Here is a 27,874-nt window from a genome sequence, read left to right as displayed (position 1 = left end):
TTTAAAACAGTGATTTTTAAAGGGTGCTGTCATTATAAGGTCACACAGGTTTGGAGATTTTAATGGCATTTATTTATTTATTTTTAAGTTGGTAAAGGGGATAACATTTCTTATCATATTTATGTTGGTAAAATAAAATAAAGCTTGAATAATAGAATACCCAACATACTTATTGACATAATGAATATTAAATAAAGATGTGAAAAAAGCAATATTAATCCACTCCATAATACGTGCGCTCCAAAAATTACAACACATTTTCAACATTACCATGAAATGAAACACTACTCAAAAGAAATTATTAACGCAACATTTTATTTGCTTACAGTAGAATTATTTTGCTCATTAACCCCTTTTTCTAATCTGCCTACCTTCAAAGTAGTTGTAGGTAAATATATAAATATTGTAATTTCAAATAAAATAATTTAAATTCCGTTTAATCACAGGGGAATTATGTCTTTAGTCAGAGCCATTCATTCGTTTTTTGTTTTGGGTTTTTTTTTTTTTTTGTTGTTGTTTTTTTTTTTAAATAAATGTGGGGAAAAAAATCCTGTGATCATGTTAAACAAGTCAAGCCGTGAACTAACAGTGTGATGTAATTTTCCCTCCATTGTAAGGGTCATATTGAAAACATACACAGTTAAAAGAGTGAAAACTGCTAAACCGCTAACAGCAGAAGGGTCTTTGATGTTAACACGTTTGCATGCCCTGACACCTACGCATGTACACGCTACCTGCTTTCCTTTTCCTTGTTGTTTTCAGCACAAATGCCAGGAAGGAAATGGAGACAATTTTATTTACTCTGTTTTTTTTGGGGTTTTTTTTTTTTATTAATACCTATATTGAATTAAAAACATGCTCTCTGTTGATGGGCAGGGTGTGGTTGACCTTCAAGTTAGATTAGAGAAGCTGTGACAACGTGGGCACGCTGGGTTGATGCGCTGATCTCCTTTTTGGCACAGATGATATGTCTGCTAAAATATGTTGAATTATGTAGTAACATTTAATTATTTCTAATTCACTCTTTCTCATACGAGGGACTTTTCTCTTCTGCACTTGAGGCAGATAAAGGCCCCGTCCCTATTTGTAGAAAAATGGCACTAGAATTCCTGTGAGTATTCCCAGGATGCACTTGCCAGCCTTGCACAATAATAGCTTGTGTTCATTCTCAAAGGCAATTCTGTCTAGAAAACAATGCTTCTTCTCTTACCTCGGCCCACCTTTCCATGTTGCAAACATGGGAGATGAGGTGTCAACGATATGATGGTTAGGTTAATTGAACACCCCATGTCACCCATGAAGATAGGGTGCCTCTGAGGTATGTTTAGAAAGATGTGGGTGGCACAGGTATCGCTAATTAGACAAAGCTATTAATCCTGGTGTCAGCATGTATGTTGACGCATGTCAGCGGGGAAGTGTGTGTGGGATGAGAGCTCCCATTTCTACAGCTACTCTTGTCAGCTGGCAATTATCACCTGTGATTGAGCACATTTGGTTATGAAGAGGTTGAGACGAGGACAGGTGGCCAGCGTGCAGCCACGGAGCTCTGTAGACTGTTTAGAGAACTGTTTCACTCTCAGACATTTTAAAAATAGTTTTTTAAAACTTTTGCCAGTATGCAATAATTTCCTGATGTTTCCCCTGCACAGACCTCTTTTCTTCCTTTCTTAGCCACATATTCCTTTTGTGTCTCACACTGTGTTTTCTGTGGCTTTGGACAGCAGATTTAAAATAGCCGTCTCCCCTCATCCTCCCCATCTTTCCTTGCTTTTCATGGCTGCTCAGCTGAGTTCCTGACATACCAGAGAGAGCAAGTATCCTCAGATGGACATTCCAGGGACTTAATGAAAGGAGGAAGGAAGGAGGGGGGAGGAGGTGTAGGGAAAAAACGCAATCACACAGCTCCTTGATTGAAATGAGGTTTTATTTACACCTTTGATGCAGGTTAGAGGCATTCGGTATTTCACAGGTGACTCGACAACCCGATAAGAAGTCACAAAATTCTATAAAAACTATAAAAATCATTTTAAAATGGCCTGTAAGGACACTAAAGTGTATCAATAATAAGAAACTAAACAAAAGGAATAAAGAAATTATACATTTCTGCTTTTATAGCTTTACTCTAAACTTCTCCATTTCAACATCACAATAACAAATGAAAGAGAGATAGCTTTGTTGCAGTTTGTTGCTTTTAAATCTGACTAGTCTAAAATGGCAAAGAGTTCAAGCTTTTCGTGGGACATATTGTTTTCATTTAAAGTAAAATAATCTGATGTCTGAATAAAACACAGACTCTAAATTGGCCCAGTTCTTGGCCTGGAGTTTTTTTTTTTTTTTTTTTTTTTTATCTGTTCTTTTCTTCTCCCATTTTTATTTCTCTTCTTTCTTTTAATTTCTCTGCCTGGTCTCTTCCTGTCCGTTGTAGTGTGGCCGTCACCCGCTCCAAAGACGTACCCTCTTTCGGCCCCCCTATCCCAGAGGGTGTGACGTTCCCCAAGTCATCGGTGTTCCGGGACTTCCTGCTGGCAAAGGTCATCAATGCGGAAAATGCTGCCCACAAATCACACAAGTTCCGAGCCATGGCCACCCGAACGCGGCAGGAGTATCTGCGCGACCTGGCTGAGCGGCACACCACCAACACCCCGATTGACCCCTCTGGGAAGTTCCCTTTCATCTCGCTTGCCCACAAAAAGAAAGAGAAGACCCGGCCATATGATGGGGCAGAGCTGCGCAGTCTTGGGGCGGTGACTTGGCCAGTCCATGCTGAGGATCATGGGAGTGGAGGAGAAATGGAGGCCCTGCTGGCCATTTCCAATGACTTTTTAATCCTGTTGGACCAGGAGGCCAAGGCTGTGGTGTTTAACTGTGCCACTAAGGATGTGATTGGCTGGACGCTTAGCAGCCCCGCGTCTTTGAAGATTTTCTACGAGCGGGGTGAAAGCGTGTCTCTGAGGAGTATCAGTAATAATACAGAAGACTTCAAAGAGGTGGTCAAACGTCTAGAGGTTAGAACACACACATAATACAATACACATAAGAATGGTGCTTGTTGGTATAAACAACAGTCGATGGAGGGAGTTGCAGTCTGTGTTCTGGATCTTATTGAAATTAAAAATAACTTTTATTTTCATGAGTGACCTGGCCAAGAAGGAAGCCGACATCATTATTATTGTAAATGATAGCTGAAAATATAATTAGGTTTTCAACCTTCCTCTCAGTGGTAATGAACAAGTATTTGTTTGTTACCCTTTCACAATGAGTCATCCATTAACAATTTTTTCCGTCTTCTGCCCTCTGCTCTCATGCCCAAGAGCTACGTATTCTAAATTAAATTAGGTTAATTGGTTTATGCGCCAAGAAAAACTGTGATTTGTTTTTCGAACGTCAAGACGAATATTGTTGTGTCCCTTTTGGACGACACCGCTCATGCTTGCAATGTTAACCGCGCTCTTTGTGTTTGTTGGAAGTCCTGAAGATGGCAGAATTATTTATTCATATTAATAGTAGAACTGTACTGAGAAACCAAACCAATGGAAAAAAACGCCGCTGGCTGCCATTGATCAGTTACCTGGCCCACTCACAGTCTCGCTTACTATTCAGTGTCGGCTGTCAGTCTGCCAGAATGACAACATTTCTGCATCCACATGCCAAAGCTGCTGTCTCATTACTGGTCTCTGCTTATTGAGGGAGTTTCAGAAACACCACTGGACAACATACTCCTTAATGGCTTATACACCTACACATACAGTGAAGTGATGCTAGTTCGTCCTTAGCTGTTTCCATGGAAACTGGTCGGAGGAAAAAAAGGTGTTTTCTTATGTAATCATCAATGCTTTAGAATACATTCATTTCCTCAGCCTCTCTCTGCCTTAAAACTGTGTGTGTGTTTGCATGCGAACATATGTGATGTGTTTCTGTAGCCTGGGTTGAATCTGACATCTTTCATTTGCACACATGCATACAAACATATTTGAACACTTGCACTTCGTTACTTGGCTCGGGACTCAGAAGTTGATCACATGTTGCATTTTATGCATCTGGCTTTAATCTTCAATCGCTTGGACTACCTCAGTGCCAGACCGTGGAAGGGAAGTGGCCTCGGGCCAGCTGCTTTTTGGAGCCCATCTCTTCTACTCTCCCTCTCTTTGTCTCCCTCTCTCTTTCTCCTATCCCCCTATTTTTTCTTCTTCTTGTTTTCTATTTTTCCTTCCCCTTTTTTTTTTCTTTTCTTGTGCTCGCTTCCTCTCCCACACACACGTTCAGAAACATCAGAGGGCAAAATAACAATTCCTGTCAGGTGCCAGTCTGCATCATGATTTATTCACACTTTCTTGTGAAGTTTGACTTCTGCAGAGATTTTTGCTAATACGCTGTTCAGATAGAGAACTGAGAGGCACCCTGAAGCCACCAGGCACATCAGCAGAAGGGCTGTGACTGACCACAACAGGATAAGTTTGTTGGGAATAAGGATTAGTATTACCACATATTTTATCAACTTATTAGTTGACCTTTAGAGTATTATGGGATCCAAACTCTTGTATTTTCACTTTTCCGTAACTGATTTTAGTTCTTCACTGCCAAATGAAAACAGTGACCCAGAAGTTTACCCAGTTGTTCTCATACAGCAGGAGACAAACCTGCTTTTATTCTTGTTGTTTAACAAGTTTGTATATATGAATGCTTGTTTTTATTCATGCAAATAAACATCCTAAGGATCACGCAGGTTGTTTAAAACTGCTTCTTAAGTGGAAGTCCATTATTCGAGTATTTCAAATATCCTGCAAAGTTTTTTCCAAATAATGACTTATTTATGTTGAACCAAAATACACCCCGGGGGATGTTTGGTTCTTTGCTTTAGCTTCTGTCCTCCAGTCGTCCCTGTCCTTTAATGGCTCACATCCACTTTGTGCACCTCTCTGCCCTTCTCTATATCCAGTTCCTGACGAAAGGCTGTGAGACATCAGAGATGACGCTTCGTCGAAATGGCCTGGGACAGCTCGGCTTCCACGTGAACTACGAAGGCATCGTAGCTGAGGTACTTGTCCATTCACAATGAAAATGTGTGTCTGAGAACTGTGAAGCGCATTCGGGGAGAACACTTGCTTATGCGCAGTTTGAGAAGCTCCTAATTTGTAGCCGTAAAATGTTTGCTGGTGATGAAGCAGCCCCAGGGAGATGATTTGCATCACAACATAGCAACTTGTTGTTGTCATGCAACAGATGTTTGCACACATTTCCTTTCTCAGACAACTTGAGATTCAAATACACCTTTATTTTTAGTGACAATGAGTATTTTACCAAAGCGATGTTGTATAATTTAATAGTTTAATGTACACAGATGTGCTTGTCCAGCAGTATGAAACGCCAAGTTATTCAGTTTTTATGCTTTATTTAAAAAATAAATTCTTTAGCGTGATATATACGCTGTAATATACTGTGTAACCCGACGTGCACCTCCCCAAAAATCTAACTACACATGGAATTGATACAGCCCACAACTACTGTGACTGGCCTGTTCAGCATCATCGATTCCTCTTGTGCATTTCTGCTTACTTCTCCAATGCAGTTTTTGTTTTATGAGTGAAATAATAGCAATCATCACCTCATAATCATAGCATCAATATAATGATTCAGAAATAACAGCAATTTCCTGGAATGAGATTGCTGAAACTATTGGGATGGATATGAGGGAGTGTGCAAGAGAGAGAGAAAAAAAGTGGGTACCCACAAAAGGAAAAAAAATCCCAGCATTCTATTTTTCTTTTCTGTCAGCTAAGACTGCATATAAAACACTGAGACATGAGCACACAGGCATAAATGCGGGCAACAATATCAAAGGATCTGCAAAGATTCCCCTGCAGAAGTCAAAATCAGGGATTACTGAAGATAAAGAAAATATTCTGGCATTTTTACTTTTTGTAACTTTATTTTTAGGTGGAGCCATACGGCTACGCTTGGCAGGCAGGACTGCGGCAGGGAAGTCGTTTGGTGGAAATCTGCAAGGTTGCTGTTGCAACTCTGACCCACGAGCAGATGATTGACCTCTTGCGGACTTCGGTGACAGTGCGCGTTGTTATCATCCCGCCACATGATGACGCCACTCCACGCAGGTAAGTGGAAAAGAAAATTATGTGTGTGTCATAGACTTTTCATAGAAGTTGCATGTAGCCACTTTGATGTCACATGTTGGTTTGTGTCCAAACTTGAAACCTTGAGTTTGGTGTTTTGGCCCCCAAATTTTGTGTCTTTGGAGCCAGAGGTGACCAATATTGTTGTCCTAAGTCCTGAATGTTATGCCAACCCTTTTCAATATGGGTTATGCAATATGCAAGCCCTTCTTCCACACAGACACATGTGAACTAAACTTCTTTTCTTTCCCTCCACAGGGGCTGTTCAGAGCTCTATCGGGTGCCTGTGTCAGAGTACAAGGGCAGCAGCAGCGACAGCGGTTCCTTTGAGTACAAATTCCCCTTCCGCAGCAACAATAACAAGTGGCAGAGGACATCAAGCAGCCCTCAGCAATCGCTGACTGCCTCGCCACAGCCCCACACACCCAACCGAGCCATCAGCCTCGGTAGCTCAGTGGGAAAGACGCTGTCAGCCGAGAGGCTGGAGAGGGGTGGTGTCATCCCGCGGAGCGTTAGCAGCGATGGACGACCTCTAGACACTAAGAGGTTAGAGCTTGTTGGCTCTTTAAGTATGTATGATTGAAAAACCGTATTATGTTGAAGGAGACTGGGAAAGGTTTGCTAAAGAGAGAGCAAACTGGAAAATATGTGCTGCGAAAGCCAGAATCCTCCAGCTGTTTAACTGATCAGTTGTATTACAGTCCATATTTTCCTGGGTAATAGATTTTATTTATTTATTTTATTTTTTAACCTTTGCTGAAAATAAACAAAACATTTTTACATATAATGAGCGCTTCTGTGCTTTAGAAGTAGACTTTTTTCCCCCATATTGATTGTTTGGGACAAATAAAATCCATCGAAATTTTCCTGAACTTTGAAAATTGAACTTTTATAGTCTTTTGGCTTAAAAAACAAAAACCTTCATGTTTTCATGAGCAGATAAATTCTTACTGTTTCTCTGTCCTACACCAGGATGTCTCCAGGCAGTGAGAGCTATAGCCTGGCCTCATCTTTGGCGCTAGGCCGTTCCCCTCATAACCGCAGCTCTCCCAGCAACCTGTCCTGTTCCAGCGACGCCTCTGGGAGCTCTGCTCACTGGAGACAGAAGTCCATGCCTGAGCAGTAAGGAAGAATATGTGGTTATGGATGCGATTTATGGATAGTGACTGCATATTTTATGTACAAAAACCCCCAGTTTCTTCTCACTACAAAGTTTTATGCTGCCTTTAGGGATTTGTGATTTCATTCATCAATGATAGAAAGTCCACTGCGCTGTATGTGTACTCTGACATATGGTCAGGTATTTATCGCTTCTCTTCTGTAGATAATAAAATATGTCTTAAACCAACAAAAAGCAACAGGTTGATATACCGTTTTAAACAGATGTTTAAGATGCATTTACATTTAAGAAGCTGATTTATGCATTTATGCATCGTTGTGACATAAATTATTTAAATTTTTTATATATATGTGTATATATTTTTTGCTATATACAAAAAAGTTGGCTTGAAGTATAATCTTTTTACAACCGTAACAGCATATGGCATTACTGTAGGAGAGTGAAATGCTAGCATTTAGGTCTTTGTCTCTGTTAATGCTCTTGACAGCCCCCCTCCCCCACTCCCCCCTTTCAATTTCCAACCACTGTAGGAAAATGTATTCTGTTTCAAACTCTGTTTTTCTATCATTCCTTCCCCTGTATTTTTAATCAGTAAAAACACATTTAAGTAAATTTAAAAAGGGGGGTTTAATTTGGTGCATGTGCGCTCGTTTCCTAGATTTGCAAGCAATCGCCACTCTCCGATGTCTGGGGAGAGACGAGAGGTGGCTGGAGAGAGCGGGTCAGGTGGAAAGTCCTCTTCCAGTTGGTCCAGGATGGATGAAGGGGGAGGAGCCGAACGCGGGTCAACAGGTATGTTGGGATTAAGTGCGCTGTAAAGTCTTGGCAAATTGTGGCGTATTTTAATACTATCAGTAGTGTAAACATAAAACACAGCATAAATGTGAGCCTGTGTTTTTATAGACATCAGGGCAGTTGGCTTTTCAGTTTTGAGGGCGGAGGAGGAGACAGCACTGGAAAGAAATCATCCATATTTATCTGTGGTGGTAAATTTCTTTGAAATGACAGGTATCTTGAAGAGTGTGTGAGTGGTGTTTGTGTGTGTGTGCGCCTCATCTACCTCGTCTGCCGGTGACATTTTTTCTTCTTCTTTGCAGCAGCAGCTTTTTCATAGAGATAAAAACTCTGACAGCAGCCACAGCGCTTCCCTTCCACTCCCCCCTCACTCCACTCCTCTTCCACCTCCTTCGCCTCTGCAAGCTGTGAATTATATTGCCTTCACTATGAAGATCTTAATGTCTCTGCAAACAAAATGGTGGAAACGTAATGAGACAAATGGCGAAGGAAGGGGAGAATTATTGAATAGGGATCAGAAAGGTGTTCAAACGGTGACATTGGGTACAATAAGTGGCTTTTTGTTTGTCACTTTCCTTTCTGTTCTATACGACTTAATACGAAGAGAAAAGGGAGAAATTCCTTTCTTTCCTGTCAACACAGTTGGCCACCCTAGTCACTGTGCGCCTTTCCTTCCCTCCCTCCCTCCCTTCAGTCTGTTCCTCATTCTCCACTGCTGCTTGTTTTTGCCTCTCATTCAAACTTCTTTTTGTTATATTGTACATTCCCTTTCATTTAATTGAAAGTATTCTCCCATGCACTGTTTTTGGGACCTTTCTTTTATTAAAGGTCCAAATCCCACAAAGGCTTCTCTCCCCCCTCCCCCCCCCCCCCCCGCTCCTTTGATTCCCAGCAGGATGTTGCTTTCGTTGATTGTTGACCAGCCTAGTTTCAGTCATGTTCTCAACCTGTTCCTGACCGCCACAATCACAGTTAAAGGCTTTAGTCTTTCATTTTGTGGTTGTTCATAGCACTTATGTCGTTACTGGTCAGGGTGGAACAATGTAAACTGGTCCAGTGCAGCCAGAGTCAGCCAAGTGTCTGGCCCTGCACTGTACAGTCTGCTCTCTCTGTGGTTTAGGGATCTGTCCTTTTCCTCTTCCTTCCATTTTCACCCTTTGACCTGCCAGTCTTCAGCAACGATTATGTGGTCATGTTATGTCCAGAAATAACACGAGTCACGCAGCGGGCAGAATACATACTTTTTTTATTTTTTGTTATGCACACACACAAACAGGACATTTGCTTACCCTTTAGCTTCAAAAAGAGCTTTCCACCAGAGTAATTACATGGTTAATTCATGGAGAAATTACTATTTGTCATGACTTTTCATTTAGCTTAAAAGGGTAACTCTTCAGAAAGTAAACAATACACAAATACCCACATATGCTTGTATATAAACACGTGCACTCCTGAAAAGCAGGCATGCACACGTGCTTACATCCTTTATTAGTGGAGAGCCCCGTGGGCTGTGGTGCAACTTTGCAGATTTATGTGCGACTGAATCTACATTTCTAGATTCATTCCAGCAGATGTTATGATATCTCTCTTTACTCCCTCTGTCATGATGCTGTGGTCATTAGCAGCCTTCTCTGTAGGTCTTGTTGCATAACATCCACAGGATTATACAATAGTCCCAATTATACCCCAAGTTTTGCTTCGGGACACATACACACGTTTTCTCACGCGGCACAGCTTGCCCAGAACAAACAAAGCCAGCAGGGACCATCTGGGGACAAATTTGTGTTTGATGTGCTTGGCTTTTGCTGACAAGTGATGTGGGTTTTTGTTCATGGACATGGCAAAAGCAAAATAAAATCCGTGTCAGTGTCGTGAACCTCTCGGAAGCGCAACTGCTGTAGTAGTAAAATATATGCAAATGAACATAACTTCTGTGTGTATTCATCAACTATGTTTGTGCCACAGGGTGTGCTCTCATGTGTTTGTCACCAACCCCAGCTGTGTGTAATGGTCTATTTATTGCAGAGGCGCCAGTCTCGAAGTCTGGTCAAGGATACTCGGGAGCTCCTCGTATCCAGAGGCAAGAGCAAGTCATCCACCTGTCCCCGAAGAAGGGCAGCCAGGTCAGGCTTTACATGGTTTTTGACATGATGGTGATGTAACATGAACATTTAGGCTTTTTTGTATAACCAGAATATTTTATCATTTTCCCTGTACTCGTCCCTATTATCTGTCGTTATGCAGTCGGATGGCCCTTACTCTGGTCACTCCAGTAGTAACACACTATCCAGCACTACTTCCAGTGGGGGCCACAGCGACAGCGACAAATGGTATGATATGGGGACTGGTGGGGGCTCCAGTGGTGACCAGGGTGACCCAGAACCCAATGGCCTGGGAGGAGGTGGTTACCTCCAGGGCGCCTCGGCCGACAGCGGCATCGACAGCGGCTCTTTTGGAGCCTCTCACCACGCCCACCCCCACTCTCACCACGGCAGCACCACCTCGCTGCTGGCTCCCAGTGGAGGCAGAGACAGCAGGGAGAGGTCAGCGTCCCCATGGCACAGTCCAACCGAGGGAGGCCGCAGGATGCTCGAGAGGTCGCCTGCTGCTGCCGAGTCCCCTGGCCCTCCAGGAGAGAGAAGCATGGATGGAACAGGTCGAAGTCCACCTACTCACCTCCTTGTTAGAGACAGCAGCACCTACAGCCTGAGTGACACTGGATCTCACTCAAGGTGTGTGTGGGTGTGGGTGTAAAACCTAAAGCTTCACTATTAAACTTGTCCTCTAAGGCAGGGAGTGCAGGCTTAAGGGTGGAAGTTTCCAGAAAAATGTTGTAATATGATTAAGACTCCTGACAGAAGAAAAATGTTTTAGCTTCTTCTTAGAAAACGCTGGATGGTTAAAGCTTTTGTAAAACACTGAAGAAAAACAGATTTGAGAAGAGATCCCACTTTTGATTCAATTGCATACAGCTAATGACCACAAACACTGTAATCCATTTGTTGTTTCTCACCTTGAAGCCTAAGAATTGCACCTAGAACGTAACGTGATGACATGATCATACCTGAGGTTGAGGTAAACTGCTTCTAGAAGCAGATGGCGAAAGCATCATCATACTGTTTTCAAATAAACACATTTCACTAAGAAGCAATTGTTTGAAAGACCTGAATTAAATCTATTAAAGTAGAGAGTTTGACAGCAAAGTCCAACAATGGTAGGAAGTAGACCCAAACCCTCCCCTGGAGTCTAAATGCTGGTGGTGGTGGTGGTGGTGATGAAGCATTTTGGAGATTTAGGTGATGATCTCTGATCTGAAATGTTTAAGAGGTGGGTTTGATGAATGAGAGCGTGAAACGATAATTCAGAAGAAAATGATTGGGTCAGAGTGACAATGACACAATTGAGTTTGACAGCTTGGGAAAGCAGAAGTGATGTAATGAATAGACTGAGTAAATATAAATCTACATGATTAAACCTGCATTAACTGTATTTGTGCAGCTCACTCAGCTTTACCACTTTTGTCCTGTCACTCTTACCTTGATAGGATAAGCAACTGATCCCTTAGCCACAATACACTAAAAAAAAAAACTCAAGTTGTTTAACATTGATTGATTGACAATGAATAACATAAATTGGTTCATTCAAAATATGTTTCATCTCACAGCTATAACTAATCGAGCTTCAGTTATGCATTGAGATCTGGCCTCATCCATTTCATAATTTATTATCTCAGTATTTGTCTGATTGCTGCAGTCATTGTAGTGCATGAGATAACAGAAATAATCTTTTAAATGTGGATACAAGCACTGAAGTTTGTGTGTTAGTCCCTCTGTTTGCCATTTCCATCTTAGGAATCAGCTGATTAACTACAGAATTTCAACCACCGGATCGTTTTTGGTGGTTTACCAGTTAACCTGAAAAGCAACTTTAGACTGGTTCAAACCTAGAACCTTTTTTACCCTCACCTAACACTCTCAAGTACTTTTATACTGCAAACTGCATCCACAGACACGTTTTTAAACGTGAAGCCAACCTTAAAGAGTAATTTTAACTCCCTCTACACATGCCAACTTTTTTTTTTTTAAGTTAAGCTAATGTGAAGATCTGAAGGAACTCCAGTGACCTGCTCTTCTCATTTGAAGAGTCTTAAATCACCAGTAATGATAGTTACACCTCATGACCTCGGTATCATGTGTCCAGCATTAAAACTACATTTGTATTCTGTCACAGTGATTGAGGGTAAAAAAAAAAAGGGGAGGGGGGGCAGAATGAGCTTGCCAAGATTGGCTTGACAGCAGGTGATACTTTCATATAGTTTTCCCATTTATAACTGAATAATATATGCCCTACCTCAAAATTCCTTGATAAAAGATGTCTCACTGCTGAATTTTGTATTACTGCTTGACCTAAGACCAAGCTTGACTTCTCTCAACGTAAAAACATTAAGATTCTTGCCTAAATAATGCACAGATCTGGGTTTAAAAGAAAAAGCCTGTCTTTGCTTTAAGATGTATTTTTGTTGTTGTTTTTTTAGTGAGGATATTGATGCAACTTGTGTACATATGTTTCATTACTATTTCCACATCCTGTTTGTTTCCTCTGTCCATCAGTGCTCGCCACTCGGGCCACAGCTCTCCCAGAGAGGAGTCGTCCTCTTCGGCAACCTCCCCTTCATCTCAGTCCTCAGTGTCCCCTGGGCCCAAGAGCTTCTACCCGCGCCAAGGAGCTCAGTCCAAGTACCTGATTGGTTGGAGGAAGCCCGGCTCCACCATCAATTCTGTCGACTTTGGAGACACGCGCAAGTAAGGATGAAAGGACTATACAGAAAGTAGAAGACAACAAAAGTCTTGAATTATTATTCAAACTGTGTATTTGAGGTGTGAAAAGTTACATAAATTATTAAAGTTATATGTTATCAATAATTCCTCTAGAGGTTTTTGAGCTTTAAATGCCTCGGTAAAAGAGAGTTGGATGTTTTTGTGTCAGCTCAGTGTTAACTTTCACAAGAAGTTATTGATCCTGGTGATTTTTTTTTCAGGCTGTTGGTTAATACTGAAGAAACAGAACAAATTAACAGGTGAAAGATGTTCCGGTCGGATTTTTCTAAATTTGGCAGATCCTTCAGATGGTTCATTGGGCATAGTACAGTGCATTAAAATTCACTTTATTCCCAACCACATTAGTGTCTAATGAATGATGCCTAATGTTGCCACTGTGGCTGTCTTTTCCCCCTGCATTACTGCATTTATACTCATCGTTTCAAATTGAACTTTCCTCTGATTTATAGCAGTGCTTTCATTTGGCAGACTGCTTTTAATCCTACTACAACTAGTACTACAATTTTTACATTAACGGTTTGCATGTAATATCATGTGTATTACTTGATTACCCCCTTGTGGCTCAAGAGAGTATTGCATTAAATGCAGGCCCTGAATGTGATTTTTTTTTTTTTTCTTTTCTTTTTTTTTTTTTTCCCCCCCATTGAAAGGCTACATGTCTTTATTTTCTGTGTCATTATATAAAACATTATCAGTGCAACATGATTTTCTCACAACCGCCTTTTTACTGACTGTGTGTGTGTGTGTGTGTTTGTGTCTTAGGAAATCTCCAGGAGAAAGTGGAGTAGACGTGGTTCCAACCCCGGCAGCCAGGCCATCTCTGAGGGACATGCACTCGCCCCAGACTCACGCAAAGTCTACAATGGAGGAAGATGTGAAGAGGCACAGTGCTCCAGACAGTCCCCCGCCACCACGAAAACATAAAGAAAAGGTACGTCTGCCATTAAGACCAAAAGCAGCTACTATAAAGGTTTGCACAGCTTTCAGAGAATTTGTCAGGTGAGTGGAGTGAATTCACTTGGAAAGCTCAATTTGCAGTCTTTGCTTGTTCCGTCCACCTTCGCAGCCACTTCAGCTTTTCGCAGGCAGTGTTACAATTGTAAAAGCAAAGGTCAAATATCAAACATAAAAATCGGGTGTTAATGCTCGTCTGCTTGTAGCTAGAATAGGTCATTCACCTGCACATCGTTGGGGGGAAAAAAATGTATTTGATGTGTGGTGAATGTTTTTTGGCAGCAGATCAAACAGGAGAGAGGCTGTAGCTGATGTAGAGCAGCACTGCAGCCCCTGGTCTCACACAGGTGTCAGAGCAGACTCTGTGCAGTAGTAAATGTGATCATTAAAGTAACACCTGCTCACTTTCACCCTGCGCAGCATAGCCAGAAGTCGCCGCCAGAGCAGCCTCTCAGCCGCCGTCGCTCGCTCCATCGCACTCTATCAGATGAGAGCATTTATCGTGGCCAGCGCCTTCCCTCCCTGAGCGACACCATTCCTGAACCGGCTCTCGCCGCTGACGTTCTCTTCAGCTGCTCCACCCTTCCACGTTCGCCCACCACTCGTGGCGTGCCCCTTAGACGGCCTTCCTATAAGCTGGGAGTCAAACTGCATGGTAAGCTTGAGTAGAAGGCTGGCAGCGCGCTTTATATACTGAAGACATAATTTGTTGCTGATAGTTGTTACTGTTATGCAATGGGAAATAACCAAATGCATTAGAAAATAATTAGCAGGTAAATAAGGGTGCTTTGAATAAATGCAACGCAGCTCATTATGTTTTCTGCAGAACTAAGAGGTGCTTATATTTGCCAAGGACATATTTGGTTACCATATCTCTTAATATTATGTGAAAATGACAGCGAAGGCTAAACCTAAGTTATTTTATTTTTTTCCTGCTGTCCCCTCTTTTCAATAAAAATGCTCAAAAGTGTGGAAAAATCACTTTTCAAAACTTAATTTAACAGGTGACCTTTCGGCATCTGACACATCATTGGTGGATTTGGTGGAGCGTCATCGTGGACCTCTCCCTCAGGAGCTCATGCCCCTCCCCTCTTCAGACAGAGACAGTCCCCTCGAATGGACACACCTGGTGGATGTGGCCAATACCTTTGAGAATGAGCGAAACACACATTATGGTATAGTTCTCCTGCTTTTACTAGTAGTTAAAGCAAACGCTTGGTATTCTTTGCCCTCACGTTTCTGTCTTCTTTTAGTCCAGAGAAGTTTTGTTTTTGGTGACTCAAACCACCGGAGCAGCGGCACCTCCAGTCCACAGCAGTCTCACATAGAGCTGAAGCCTGTTCCACTGTCACGGCCCTCGTCTAGGTACACACAACACACACGCTGTAGTCTGTGTTAAATGTTCACATGGAAGATATGTGCAGCGAACACACATCACCTCAGGACTGCAGACAAAAGATAAAATTACTGTCCTATTTTCCTTCATGAAAAACAAGTTCACAAAGCAAATGAGCCAAAGCCATCCAGCTGCACAGAATGAGAAATTACAAGATCCAGAGGTGCTGAGCAGGTTAACGGAGTACTGCCTACCTGTAATGTTGCATATACTATGTGACAAAGTTGGTTTGGTTTGGGAATTAGACTTTTTAAAATGAAATTGATTAACTATCAGTGCAACAAAAAGAAGTTTCACGTCTAACCAGATAATACAAGAAGCAGATGGTGTGTGTACATATATAGATTAATAACTGAATTCAGTATCGAGTAGAACTGGAATATACAGGGTAAACAAGAGTTTGTTGCTAATAAAATTCCACTTCAAAGATGTATGCAGTGTTTACTCAGGTTGACTTTCTTTTCTTGCCGCAGTGAGGGACATATAGGGCTGGAGAGGAAAGTGACTAAGCTGGAGGCCATGGTGAAGATGCTTCAGGAGGACCTGAAGAAGGTGAGACAGAACCTAAAACATGACACACAGTTTGAATAAATATATACAGTCAAAAAAAAAAAGAAGTCCCAACATTAGGGCAGTGCGATATAACCAAAATCTCATATCCCGATATAAGAATTCTATCGTCCGATAACGATATAAATCACAGAAATGTAACATTTTCTGTAAATTCTGTGAATCTCGGGCAGCTCGACTTGCAGGAAGTGTTTCCAGCTGCGCGTTTATGTGGAACATAAACAAGCGGACATGTGATGGTGTTACCATCATTGTTGCTAACGACAATGCATAAAAACAGGCGCTTGTCCGTCCGTAGTGTGGTTATATTACATATAAGAGAAAGAGAGAACTTTAAGAAATGAATGTAGCCACTACAGTGACCATCAAAACGATGAAAAAATATTGCCGTAAACAGTTTATTTTGCGACACCACGAAACAAACGATAGTGTAAAATGAAACGATAGACGTTTTTATATCGTCATCCGATATATATTGTTATAACAGCCCTACCCAACATGTCCCATTTTATTCTAATCTGTCTGAAGGACATTGTTCCAGGAGTGAAGGCTTTCATTTGGGAACCCTTCCAAACAGCCATAGATGTTGAGTCTTCTTCTAATTGTGCTGTCATGAACTTTATCATTTAACATGCTAATTGAGGCCTGTAGCTCCAGGGTTTTTCTCTGAGCGTTACTCGGTCTGACCTTGAGGTGAATTTGCTGGGACGTTCAGTTCTGGGAAGATTGGCAGCTGTTTTGAATGTTTGCATTTGTGCATAATCTTTCTCACTGTCGAGTGACGGTCTTCAAATTGTTTGCAAATGGCATTGATGGGCAGTAAGAAGTGCTTCTCTAAGATCATTGCTGATGTCTTATCAGTGAAATGTTTGAACGCTCCAACCCAGCAAACTGTCAAAAATCTGCTTTTCTAGAAGAATTTATAGAGATGCTCAAACTGATGATCAGCCAATCAGATTTAGCAGCACCTGGTGACACATTATCCTCTTACTGTAAGGATAAACTCGTTTTTTCAAATGACTGCATTGAGTCCTGTGCAAACTTTTGCTCGGTGCTGCGCTAAAAGAATCATTTTTGGTTCCCCTCTTCTTTTGAAGTGTGAATGAAAGATACAGACTTCAGTTGCCTTTGTATACAGTGGAACGTGGAGCGGGTGGTGTAAATAAATATTTTGTTTTCAAAAGAATATACAAAGTCAGCAGTTGAGCGTTTCTATTGTTCTCTTGGGTCCACTCTGCTGCTTATTGTTGTTGCTAACTGCTGACTCAAGTTTCACTGCGGCCACTAAAATGATAACGTTTAAATCACCTGGAAAAAGTTTCCCATGTTTCCTGTTCACTCGTCCAGTGTTTTCATAGTTCATGTCCAGTAATATTTCAGTTACTGCTGTTTTTGCACACCACACAGGTCAGAACCTTATTCACACCAAATACTAACCATAAAGTCATGATTTGTACTTTTAATGCTTCATGTTTGGTAGTGAGGTTGAAGCGACTGAGAGTTACGAGTATGGTGAAATACCTCAAACGCCAGAGTGTAAGCAAATAGCAAAGAAGCAACAGAATACAAGACACCTCTGCCCATAGGCTGAAAATATGGCTTTTCCCTTAAAATTAGCCGTAAGGTTATTGATGATATGAATAAATCATAGTCCTGTAACTTTCGACTTTATGGAATATAGTATATTAACTTAAACATCACAGCAAAAAGCGACAAACTCTGATAGTCCTGTTAGGATAGGTAGGATAAAAGGTAGGATACCTTTTGCCCTATGAGAGCTCGCTCCAGCCTCCCACCATGCTTAATTGGAAAAGCAGTGAAGAAAAAGGATGGACTATCACTAATCACCCCCTTCTCCAGTGGTACAGTCCACTCAGGCTTTAGAAACGAGTCAGGTGGTTGAATCACCTTATAGCTCCCTCACCATCCCCTCTTTGAGCCTGACCTTTTGTAACGCAATTCTTGGGAAACTTTCAGCTGTCTTGTGAAATGTTGCAAAGCTTTTCTACATTTCTTACTTTTAACATAACAGGAAATCAGTTTGACACCAAGAAAGCTAATACGTACCTCTCTCACCCCAGCAGCAATCGACTGCAGCTGACTGACAGCAGCTCGCTCCAGTTTTATTGTTTCCTTCAGTGTGTTCTTTACCTTCCTAGACTGAGACTCAATATTTATGTTCATGCACCCAACTCGGAGTTTATTTCGTTGTGCTGTCTTCGGGTTTAAAATGTCAGCTGATAATATCTGTTTACAAAATCACAAACTTCTATCTAGCTGCGACTCGCTGTCTGCAGGCCCGAGATTTAGTTTACATAAACACAGCAGAGATTGAATTGATTGCTTAACAAAAACTTTGTCCACTGTTAATTGCTTAATAACGGGTTAATGAAAACGAGTAATTTAACCCCACCTTTCTCCACCTTCCGCAGGAGCGGGAAGAAAAGGTGAGGCTTCAGGCTCAGATCAAGAGACTCTGGGAGGACAACCAGAGACTGCAGGAGGAGTCCCAGACCTCTGCTGCCAAACTCAAGAAGTTCACCGAGTGGGTCTTCAACACCATCGACATGAACTGACTCCCACCTCCACGTTTTAACCTACACACATGCACACAAATGCAAACATGAGCGCACACACACGCACACACACTCTGGATAAAGAGGCAGAGGAGGATCGACACTCACGAGGAAACGGGAGATTGTTGTTGTTGGACTTGAATTATCCTGATGCTGAATACGTCAACCATCTTCCATTGGCTTCAGCCATCAGTGGGTAATGCCGTCAACCAGTCTCGGTCTCTCCTCGCAGACCCTCTGTTAAACTTAGGAAGATGACACTCAAGAAAATGGGTGTCATTCTCACCTATGAGAGCTGTTGAATTTGTCTTTCTCTCGTGCGACAAAATCTCTTTTCTTAAATTGCCGACAAGGAGAAAGCACTTCACACCCTCCACCTTCTAAAGAAGTCGACTTTGCCTCTTGCAGTTGTTCCAGCGGTGCACGCAAAGAAGCTCCGCCTCCTATCTGTAGATTTTGTTCCACATGGATGTGCTTCTCTTTTTAGGACATTTATTCTTGGGTTTTTTTTTTTTGGTTTTTTTAATATTTTTTCCCAGCAAGTCTTTTTAAATGATGCCCAGCTGCTCTAAAAGGGGACTCGAGTCCTTTATGCCAAATCTCAGCTGCCCCAGGATGGGTGGGGTGGGGTTACAGAGACACCAAGGTGATCTGAATGAAAGTCTCTTAAAAATGGTCCCGCAAAGTCAAGACGGGTACGCCATCAATCTGCCGGTCCAGCTACTGGAACACAAACGACCGCATGCAAACACACATACAGAAACGATCAATCTGAAACCACAAGAGCAGAGGACACGTGAGAGGTTTTCACTTCGTTCACACCTGCGTGCCCTCCCCTCGAAGGCTCAAACCACCGGACGGTCGCTCTGGCTGTTCGACCGCAGCCACCCACACGGAAACAGGTCGCTCTGCTTCAGCACAGGAGGGATTTGTACAGTTTCTCTTTTTCTTTCTCTCTCTCGATCTCACTTTCTCTCTTTCGTGTCAGTCAAATCTGGATTACAACATCCTGACAGAGGGGGATATTTAAAAGCCATCGGCAAGCGATGCCACTTAAAAAAAACAACAAAAAAACAAAAAATACAAAAAAACCCAGGACTGATCCGTAGTGCTTTGGTCCCTCCTAATTATATGTGTCTTAAAAGCAATAGGAAGAAGTCAGGACTCTCTTAAGAGACGCTTAAAGTGGGAAAAGATGATTTGGAGCTTACAAGGCTGCCGATTTGTGCTGCACAAGAGCCTTTATCCTTTCCCACTGAACTGTGAGGGGGGGGAAAAGGAAACTGAGAACTCTAAACATCATCCCACTGTCTGCAGAGACAGCTGCTGATTAAAAGTGACAGAGACATTAATGAGATGGAAAAGTGTTGTTTTTTCCTCCCCCAGGTTTATTTATTTCCTTGTATTATAATCCAATAAATACGTTGTTCTATTCGTATAGTACAACTGACATCAGTGTTTAGTTCCTCAAGACAAACGGTCACTAGCTATATTATTTAAATGGCTTTCTTTCTTAATTCTGGCTAAAGCCTGACTTGTATGGTTTTTATTCTGTATTCTGTTGTATTTTGTGGTGCCCAAGCCTGCTGTCGTGTTGCTTACAGTGCCCTCTAGTGGTGACCAGTGGAAATGTCATGATTTGTAAATGTGCTGCCAGTCACTCTGTATTTTTCTAACGCCTCTTCCGCAATCAGTCAGACATCAAACCGTGGAGGCCACACAAACAGGACAGGAGGAATAATCAGAAGCCAGCCTTGAGAGACAATCACAGGTGTATTTTTGATAAAAAAAGGAGCAGACCTAAGGTGTGTGTGTCTGTGTGTGAGTGTGTGTGTGGATGTTGTGTCTGCAGAGCATTTATAGTTTTCCTCAGGTTCAGTTTATGTCAGGAATGTGAGGAATCAACAGAAATTGCATATGTGGCTATCTGTTAGGAGGGGGCTACAGTATCAGCTGTACCCGTGTGTGTGTGTGTGTGTTGTCGTCGTGTGAATGTACATCAGTCAATCCAGCCGTGCCTACAGTCACTTATCTTGGTCATTTACTCCGAGGCAGAGCAGGGACATGCCTTTGAAACAGCACCTGGGGAACAGATAAAAGGGAAAGGCTCTTCTCCTTCATCCTGAAAGATAAGCACACCTGGTACAGTAACACGCACGCACTCACCAGATACGATTTTAATTCGAGTTCACACTCACAGTCGTCGACTCGGCTGAGAGGCTTCATCCTTTCATTTGCTCAAATGCTTATTTCTCCTCTTCAGTCAGTCAGGCCAGCCTCCCGACACAGTGACGAGTATTTGTGGAAGTCTGTCTGCGTGTGTGCCTTTGCATTCAATTACTTGAGCCACTGGCCCCTGTAATACAAGTGTGCCGGAAGACAGGTTTTTTTTTTTTTTCTTCTTCCCCCACATCACAAAGCTGCTTACAACACAAGCAAGAGTCACAGCTGGGTGTTTGACACGACAACAGGGGCGTTGAGGTCGAAGCCTAAGCGTGTCCATTTAAACTTGGCGAAAGCCTTAATTCCCCCGCGCTAAAGTTTTTGACTCGCCCCAAGTAAATTTGCATCTCACATTGATGCAATTAGAAGCCCTGCAGCGCACAGCACAAATGATCTCCCAGTCTGAATGTAAAGAGAATATAAACGAGCCTAAAGAAATATGATGTTTACTATAACCGACATGCTCATTAAGCTCTGCAGTTTCGCAGAGACATGAGTGGACTGTTAGCAAGTTTTGGTTCTGTTTTAGGAATCTCCCGTCAGTCTGCGTGGACGACAGTTACACCAGTAGATAGTCAACACCAGATTTGGTCTTTTTTTTTCTTCCTTTTTTTTTAAATTTAAGTTTTTCAAGCTGGCCAGTTGTGAGAACGAGTCATCCACTAATGTGAAATCCTTGAAATATTAATGAAAAAAGGTGAGTCCTCTGAACGAAATGGGCCCCTATCCGTAAAGTGTTGACTGTAAATTATATACCATGTATGGGTTTCTGTCCAAAACTATATCAATGATTAAAATGATTAAATTAACTAAAAGCAATGTTTATATTTTATTGTAAAAGGAAAGTGGTCAAGGTTAAATTTTTTTTTTTTTTTTGTATTTTAAATGAAGTATGGCCAAATGACAGAACGTACAGTGCAGATGTTTTGCTTGCATCTTTAAAAGTGTGCATCAACTTGGATGTTAGATTCAGTTTATACTAAGTCAGAAACAAACGTAAGCCGGTCTGGGGTTTCACTCGTCTTTGTTACCTTGCAGTGAACGTGGGTTTTCTCTCCTCAGCGTTGTTTTTGCTGCTTCACTGAAGGATATCACAAATTTGAATGTTCAGATGTTCTTTTTCTTTTCTTTTTTTTTTTTTTTTTTTTTTTGCAATATCTTATTTTTGAGATTCTTTGCACAACAATGTGTTTTACATTAAAGAAAAAAAAGCATAGTGTTTACAGGTTTTGGATATAAAAAGGGTGAATTGATGGATTCCTGTGCAACCTTGTCTAGAATGTTGCTCTGTAGTTTTCCCTGCCAGTGCAGCTCCTGACAAACAGGTGCTTTATAACTTTATTCCTCAAGCATCACTGATCAGACGAGAGGAGGTCGTACGTTGTGTAAACTGTAGGGATGCTGGGTTTCAGTGATTGAAGCAGGGGAGGAAGGTTTCCCAGAGCTCGGAGGCGCAGCCCTGCACTGCTGAGTCTTGATCTGTTTTGTTTGCTCCTGCTGGAAGAACAGAGGAAACGGTGAGGTGATCCGCTCTGACTGGAAACAAAGCACACTATTTTAAGAGGACCATACGTTTTAAACAATTGAAAATACTGTTTACATCCCAGATCCATTGTCTTTGTAAAATGTAAAGGTATGAATAAGACATTTGCAGTGATCACAGTATTAAGGTTTCTGAAATAAATAAATAAATAAATGCTGTGTCGATTTTGTGGTGCTGTCAGTTTATTTGTGTATCGTAGATATTGGAATATCCTCACTTGCATTTATCAGTTATCATTTTCCTCACTGATGCATACAGTAAGATGAACTCTAGTCAGCACATATACACTCATGCCACTTTATTAGGTACACCTGTTCACCTGCATGTGAAAGATGTCTAATCAGTGCATTTAGATATGAAGCTTGTGTGTCATTTCGGTAAAGCTGGGTAATCATGGACCTGTGCTTTTCTGGGTGTTTGGCTGCTAGTCTATTCTTTAACTCACTTCCCCACACTTTAAAACCCGATGCTGACATCATTGGTCTAGTCTAGCTGTTTCTTTTCTTTCCCGTTCTCCCGGCTAGTCCTAAGTAAAGCCCCTCCCTCCTGCCCACCTTTGGGATGTGATGGAATCGCTTCAGAGCATGTGGAAATATGTTGCAACTGTGTGATGTCACCTAAATTAGCAAGGCGTCCTCAAGGAAGTGGCCTCTAAGTGTAATGTTGTTTCAGAAACAGGCAGTCCCTCACAAATTCAACAGCTATAGGTACATATATAACTAAGCATCTGACCAGACATCCCCCTTTAGCTCGAATAAATCAGTCTGACTTTTGACAGTTTGAGGGCAGATACCAAAGGAACTTTTTCACTTTTAAAGCGATGACACGTACGCGACCACCTACTGCGGCAGCAGCACATTCCCTCCAACGGATCAGCTGATCTCGGCGCCTTTTGTACCATTTCCCTCTACGTTTTTGGAAAATCAAACATAGTATTAGTTCAAGCAGGGCACAAAGTGCAGCTTAGTCCTTTTCATGCTCTCTTTGAATTAACATCCTCTTTTAACTGCAGGGGTTCTGTGTGTAATTAAGTTTAGCGAATTGCACAAGCCAGTCTTCCTGGGGTCCAACATTAAAAACATACACCGACACATTTTAAAAGGGAATTACAGGCACTTTAATTAAAAGCACCACAAAAACAGTAATATGACAGTCTCATCTAAATTAAGTTCCACAGGTAGTCCGAATGTTTTGTTTATCACAAAAGAAGCGTGGTGCATATTTTACTGTAACAATCTGCATGAAGTGCAAACAACTTGCTTTTTAATTTATCATTAATAGTTCCTTCATGCTGCGTCCAATCAAATAAAACACCTGCAAAGTCTGAAGTTTACTTGTGACCAAAAAAAAAGAAGTATTTTCTGTGTTTCCTGTGAAGCTGCTGTCTGATTGTAGCTTGCAGTGAGTAACTAGAGTGAGGAGATGGTGAGAGGTCTGGGGTTTGACCTGCAGTTGCCTCAGGCTCCTGTTGTTCCCCATCACTGATTCACCTGATTGCATTTTAACCGTTCTCACAGCCAGAGCCAGAAATTGCATCAACTGTGTTTTCTTTTTTTTCCTCATTATGCTGTAGCCACTTCTGAAAGCAGTGAGAGGAAATCATAGTAATACAATTTAAGCCCCCCCCCCCTCTAAGATAACAGGGAATAAAGGTATTTCTGCACAACAGCTGTCCTGATATCCATCTTGGTTACTTTAGTCCATTAGTGCAGTACAGTTTCATAGGAGGATCTATTATATTGAAGGCTGTAATAATACAACATTAAGTGAATTTTCTGTATATGAAATTGCTTGATTTTAGTGGAATAAAGAGGTTAACAGACCTGGTTTCGAGCAGCATGAATGAAACATGAGTTTGTATCCTCGGTACACACTACAACCCTACCATCACCACCAAAAGGTTATCAAATGATTATGACTTCTTTTTTTTTTAAATAAAATAAAATTGCCCTGACATTTCTTTGCCACCGGGTAAGAAAAAGACGTAAACATAAAGCATAACGCACATTAATATACTGCTCAAAAGGCCTGTGGGACATTATGTATAGTATAGGTCTATCTGATGCAACCAAATGGCGCCACAGACTGTCCAGGAGCTCACTGGTCCCCTGATCCGGGACCAGAAGGAGATTGGTCGGGACCAATCCCAGATGTTTTCTCATTCCAACAGCAGTGACTGGGACATGAAAAAGGCAAACTGGAGTAAAATCAATCACCAGTGATCTGTGGCCATCACCTGCAAAAATTCTTACCTCTTTGGAGGCTGTCTTGTCGTTGCCTCTCCAGTGCACCTGTTGTCTGGAATGATTATTATCCTTGAAGTTTAACAAATCCTCTTAAAATAACATATGGATTTTGTTAAAAAAAAAAAAAAACAACCCATCTGTTTTATTGACACATAAGCCGCATCGTTCATTGTCGTGGTTTAACTGTCGGGTTTAGCTCTGTTTCCGTGTCATCACCACACTGATAATATACGTTCACCCTTTCATTCATGGCTTCTGTAGAAATGAGCATTTCATCTGCGCACGGAAGAAGTCACGCAGGTATAAGCAGACTGTGAAGGGCAAACTGCCTCGCTGGTAAATCACCTCTGATCCAAAGCATTTGTTTTCCTCTCTGTCCCCCTGCAGCGATGCTCGGGGCTGTTTGAGACCAGCGAGGCAGTCGCTGCAGTGTCAGAAGCGAAGACAGGCTGAGGAAAGGTATAATGTGGAGGAGGACACCGATTAGTCATCTTTGATAAAAATGTGGGGGCTGAGTCACCTGGACTTACTTTCAGGATTTGTTACTAAGAGAAGTATAGGAGAGCTGAAGTAAAGTCTGATGAGCGAACCCATCTGCTATCATTTGTACTTTTACTGTTGGTACATACAGAGAGAGGTCAGACCATGTTTTCTTTTCTCTTGTTTATAGAGTTCTTATACAAAAAGCTGAATATGAGCTGATATAAAGTCACCCCAAGGCTCTTTATATTGCAAGGTACAGACCGTAATGAGATGACATGCTTTGAGCAAGCGCTTGGCAATAGTGGGAAGGAAAAACTCCCTTTTAACAGGAAAAAGCCTCTAGCTGAACCAGGCTCAGGGAGGAAGGAGAAAAAGAAGAAATACATCCATTGGAGCGGGAGTCTGTGAACGTTAGACTAAAACTGTTTAGGAATAGAAAGAAAAAGCACTTATGTGAATGTGTGAATGCTCCCCCCCCCCCCCCCCCCCCACTCCCCCCACTATTTAACTGTTACCTTTTAATTTATAGCCACATTGTTAAAACTTAAACATTTAGAAATCTCTATTTTATACCACGACTGTAAAAGGAGCTTTAATTATAATGTGTTTGCAATCTCAGTTTCATTTCTCTACCATGTGACCCGACGTAGAAAATGAAACAGTCTCGGTTTACCAGCAGCATGTGCTCATCTCCTGACTTTTTCTTTTTCTTGCAACGTGTACGGACCCTTAATGCTTTTATCCCACACTCTCCAGCGGCCCACACAACGCCTTCATGTCTCCGTAACGCTCTCGGCTCTTATCAGGCGCTCGAGACGAGAGACAGTAGAAAGTAGAGGTGTTTTGTTCTTCAGCAGCGCAGCATTGTTGTTTGCTGTCATTCGAGATACAAACAAGCCCCTCTGTTTGTTGATTTACACAATACCTGTCAGTCTGCGCCGCTGTCTGTGATGGCTCTTGATATTCAGCAGACTGTCCTGGTGACACGCACACACGCATATTTTTCAAATCGTCACTGTTTCTGTTTTGCATCTCTGACACGAAACATAGCGAGGAGCTCTAATTAGTCCGTTTACAAAGACTTGCCTCATGGAAATCATGCCTCTTGGAAAAAGACGTTTAGAAACTTGATACAAAAGTCGCTCAGATGCTTTCTGTAGGTTCGGTATGCTTGTTAGGTTTTTGTTTGATAGATACTGCTTCACCCACCCAGCATGCAAGCTCCCTCCAACTCCCCAGCATCATCCTTTCCACTGAAACCATGAGGTCTGGGTAGCACCTGACAGTGTGAATTAGATACAGTATGAGCAGCTGCAACGAGATTCATCTGCTGCTCCTTTGCATTTGCAAGGTGTCCGTTCAGATGCCTTAGCCACCTGATTTGGATGCTTGCAAAGGTTTTCCGGCACATCCAGCATCAATGGGACACTGAGGAACACGCTGAGCACTTGTACTCCGTATTACATTTGGCCCTGATATCTGCTATGATATCCTCGGAGGAGCTTGATGAAAACACCAGGGAAGAGGGAGTTTGAGCTGCTGTGATCCCAGTGCATCAACCTTTAAAAAAGTGAATTATCAAAGGTTGATGCCTAATTTTTGTAGACTGAAGATTTCAGATTCAGTTTTAGTTTCTAGCTAATACACAGTTAATTTCTTCTGGTGTTTTCATTTACAGACACATAGATTCCCAAATGATCTTCCTATTACATTTTCATGAGAATCACGTTCATGAGAATCACGTTTCGTCTCTTATTGTCATCCAATTGGACGAAAGGACCAATAGCACTGTCGTACCCATCGAACACACCGGGTTCGCCTGATAAAAATAATTTCTGTTAAACTGAGCAAAAGTTAATCTCCAACCATGACTGTTCATACCTGAGACAGTTCACTAGTGTTTTAATATTACTGGGCTTTTGGAATAATAGTGGTGCGCTGTTGAATATAGCAGTAACTTCTGCATATAAAAGATAAACATGGCCTTCAGGTCTGAAAAGTAAAGCCGCGGCGAACCTGGGGTTGCAGTAAGAAGTCTAACTGCATTGGAGACTGTTAGAAAACAACCTTACTTCTCACTGGGATCGTGACCTCAAACGATAATTTCAAGTCTCATTTCATGCAACATGTTTGTTATTTCAAAAATAGTGTCCCACTGAAAAACAACAACGACAACACACAAATAAAGTAGGATATGCTTTACAGTGTGGCAACATTGTGATGGACAAGTTGCTGTGCCTCAACTGTGCCAGAGCCCAGCGTCCTTGTTCAGACTCGCTTCGTGCTTATGTCCTGTTAAATGCTAATGCCAGGCTTGAGCGTTCAAAACACGAGTTCTCAAAACAGTGATGTGGGTCGAACCACTTTTATTTGATTGGTTAGTTGAAGAAGGTACAAGCAGTTAAATTCACCAAGTGGAGAAAGTGGTCAGACAGGTGAGTGGTATTGGCAGGCTGAACGCCCAATTTACAGGTGAAGCTGGGCGTCGAGGATGACGGGTAAACCGTGGGGAGATTCTTCTATATCCAGAATTTGAGAGCCAGGGTGCTTAAAGCAAATATTAAATTACAAGTCAGAGCTGGAGAACAATCTGGTGGAGAATGGACGTGAGAGTCGGTCATTAAATCAACAGCAGTATGAGAAACGAGGAAAAGGTGCGACTGATGAAGCCCGAAGACTGAGCAAAGAAGACCTCAGAACCAGCTCCACCTGTAGGTGAGAAAAGGAGAGATGAGAGAGAAAGCACAGACAGTGTAGGCTGGTAGAGAGAGGAAGAAAGGGGGGTAGAAAAAGACAGTCTGCCCAGACCATGACATGCCTGCTCAAGACCTCCAGGCTACCCTTACCTCCCTGCATGCAGTATTCATAGACTATAAAATATGGAAGTAGCTATTATGGTTTTGAAATTCCTGTGAAAAGCCTCGAGAAGCATTTTTGGCTTTTTGAAACCACTTATCACCATGCTATAATGATCATATGTATTTATGTTTGTATGTTCTCTA

The 27,874-nt window shown here is 41.9% G+C and overlaps 1 protein-coding gene across 7 annotated transcripts in view; it reads left to right on the top strand.

The window, feature by feature from the left end:
• Positions 1-20,464, top strand: part of sipa1l1 (signal-induced proliferation-associated 1 like 1) — a 78,948-nt gene extending 58,484 nt beyond the window's left edge. For 6 of the 7 annotated variants that reach the window (XM_040016883.1, XM_040016879.1, XM_040016878.1 and 3 more), the window contains 16 exons: positions 2,426-3,005; positions 4,937-5,035; positions 5,935-6,110; positions 6,387-6,674; positions 7,101-7,250; positions 7,907-8,040; positions 10,069-10,166; positions 10,288-10,775; positions 12,654-12,845; positions 13,082-13,120; positions 13,644-13,812; positions 14,256-14,490; positions 14,840-15,010; positions 15,089-15,200; positions 15,705-15,783; positions 18,234-20,464. In XM_040016883.1, coding sequence (XP_039872817.1) covers positions 2,426-3,005; positions 4,937-5,035; positions 5,935-6,110; positions 6,387-6,674; positions 7,101-7,250; positions 7,907-8,040; positions 10,069-10,166; positions 10,288-10,775; positions 12,654-12,845; positions 13,082-13,120; positions 13,644-13,812; positions 14,256-14,490; positions 14,840-15,010; positions 15,089-15,200; positions 15,705-15,783; positions 18,234-18,377 — 3,154 coding nt within the window. In that variant the 3' untranslated portion in view covers positions 18,378-20,464. The remainder of the gene's footprint in view (positions 1-2,425; positions 3,006-4,936; positions 5,036-5,934; positions 6,111-6,386; positions 6,675-7,100; positions 7,251-7,906; positions 8,041-10,068; positions 10,167-10,287; positions 10,776-12,653; positions 12,846-13,081; positions 13,121-13,643; positions 13,813-14,255; positions 14,491-14,839; positions 15,011-15,088; positions 15,201-15,704; positions 15,784-18,233) is intronic. The other variant, XM_040016884.1, reaches the window with a different exon arrangement.
• The last annotated feature ends 7,410 nt before the right edge of the window (positions 20,465-27,874 follow it).

This window comes from Simochromis diagramma, unplaced genomic scaffold (assembly GCF_900408965.1).
Source record: "Simochromis diagramma unplaced genomic scaffold, fSimDia1.1 OVJJ01000802.1, whole genome shotgun sequence".
In the NCBI taxonomy this organism is placed as follows: Eukaryota; Metazoa; Chordata; class Actinopteri; order Cichliformes; family Cichlidae; genus Simochromis; species Simochromis diagramma.
Note: the sequence above shows the minus strand (reverse complement) of the source record. Positions and strands in the feature narration are given on the sequence as shown.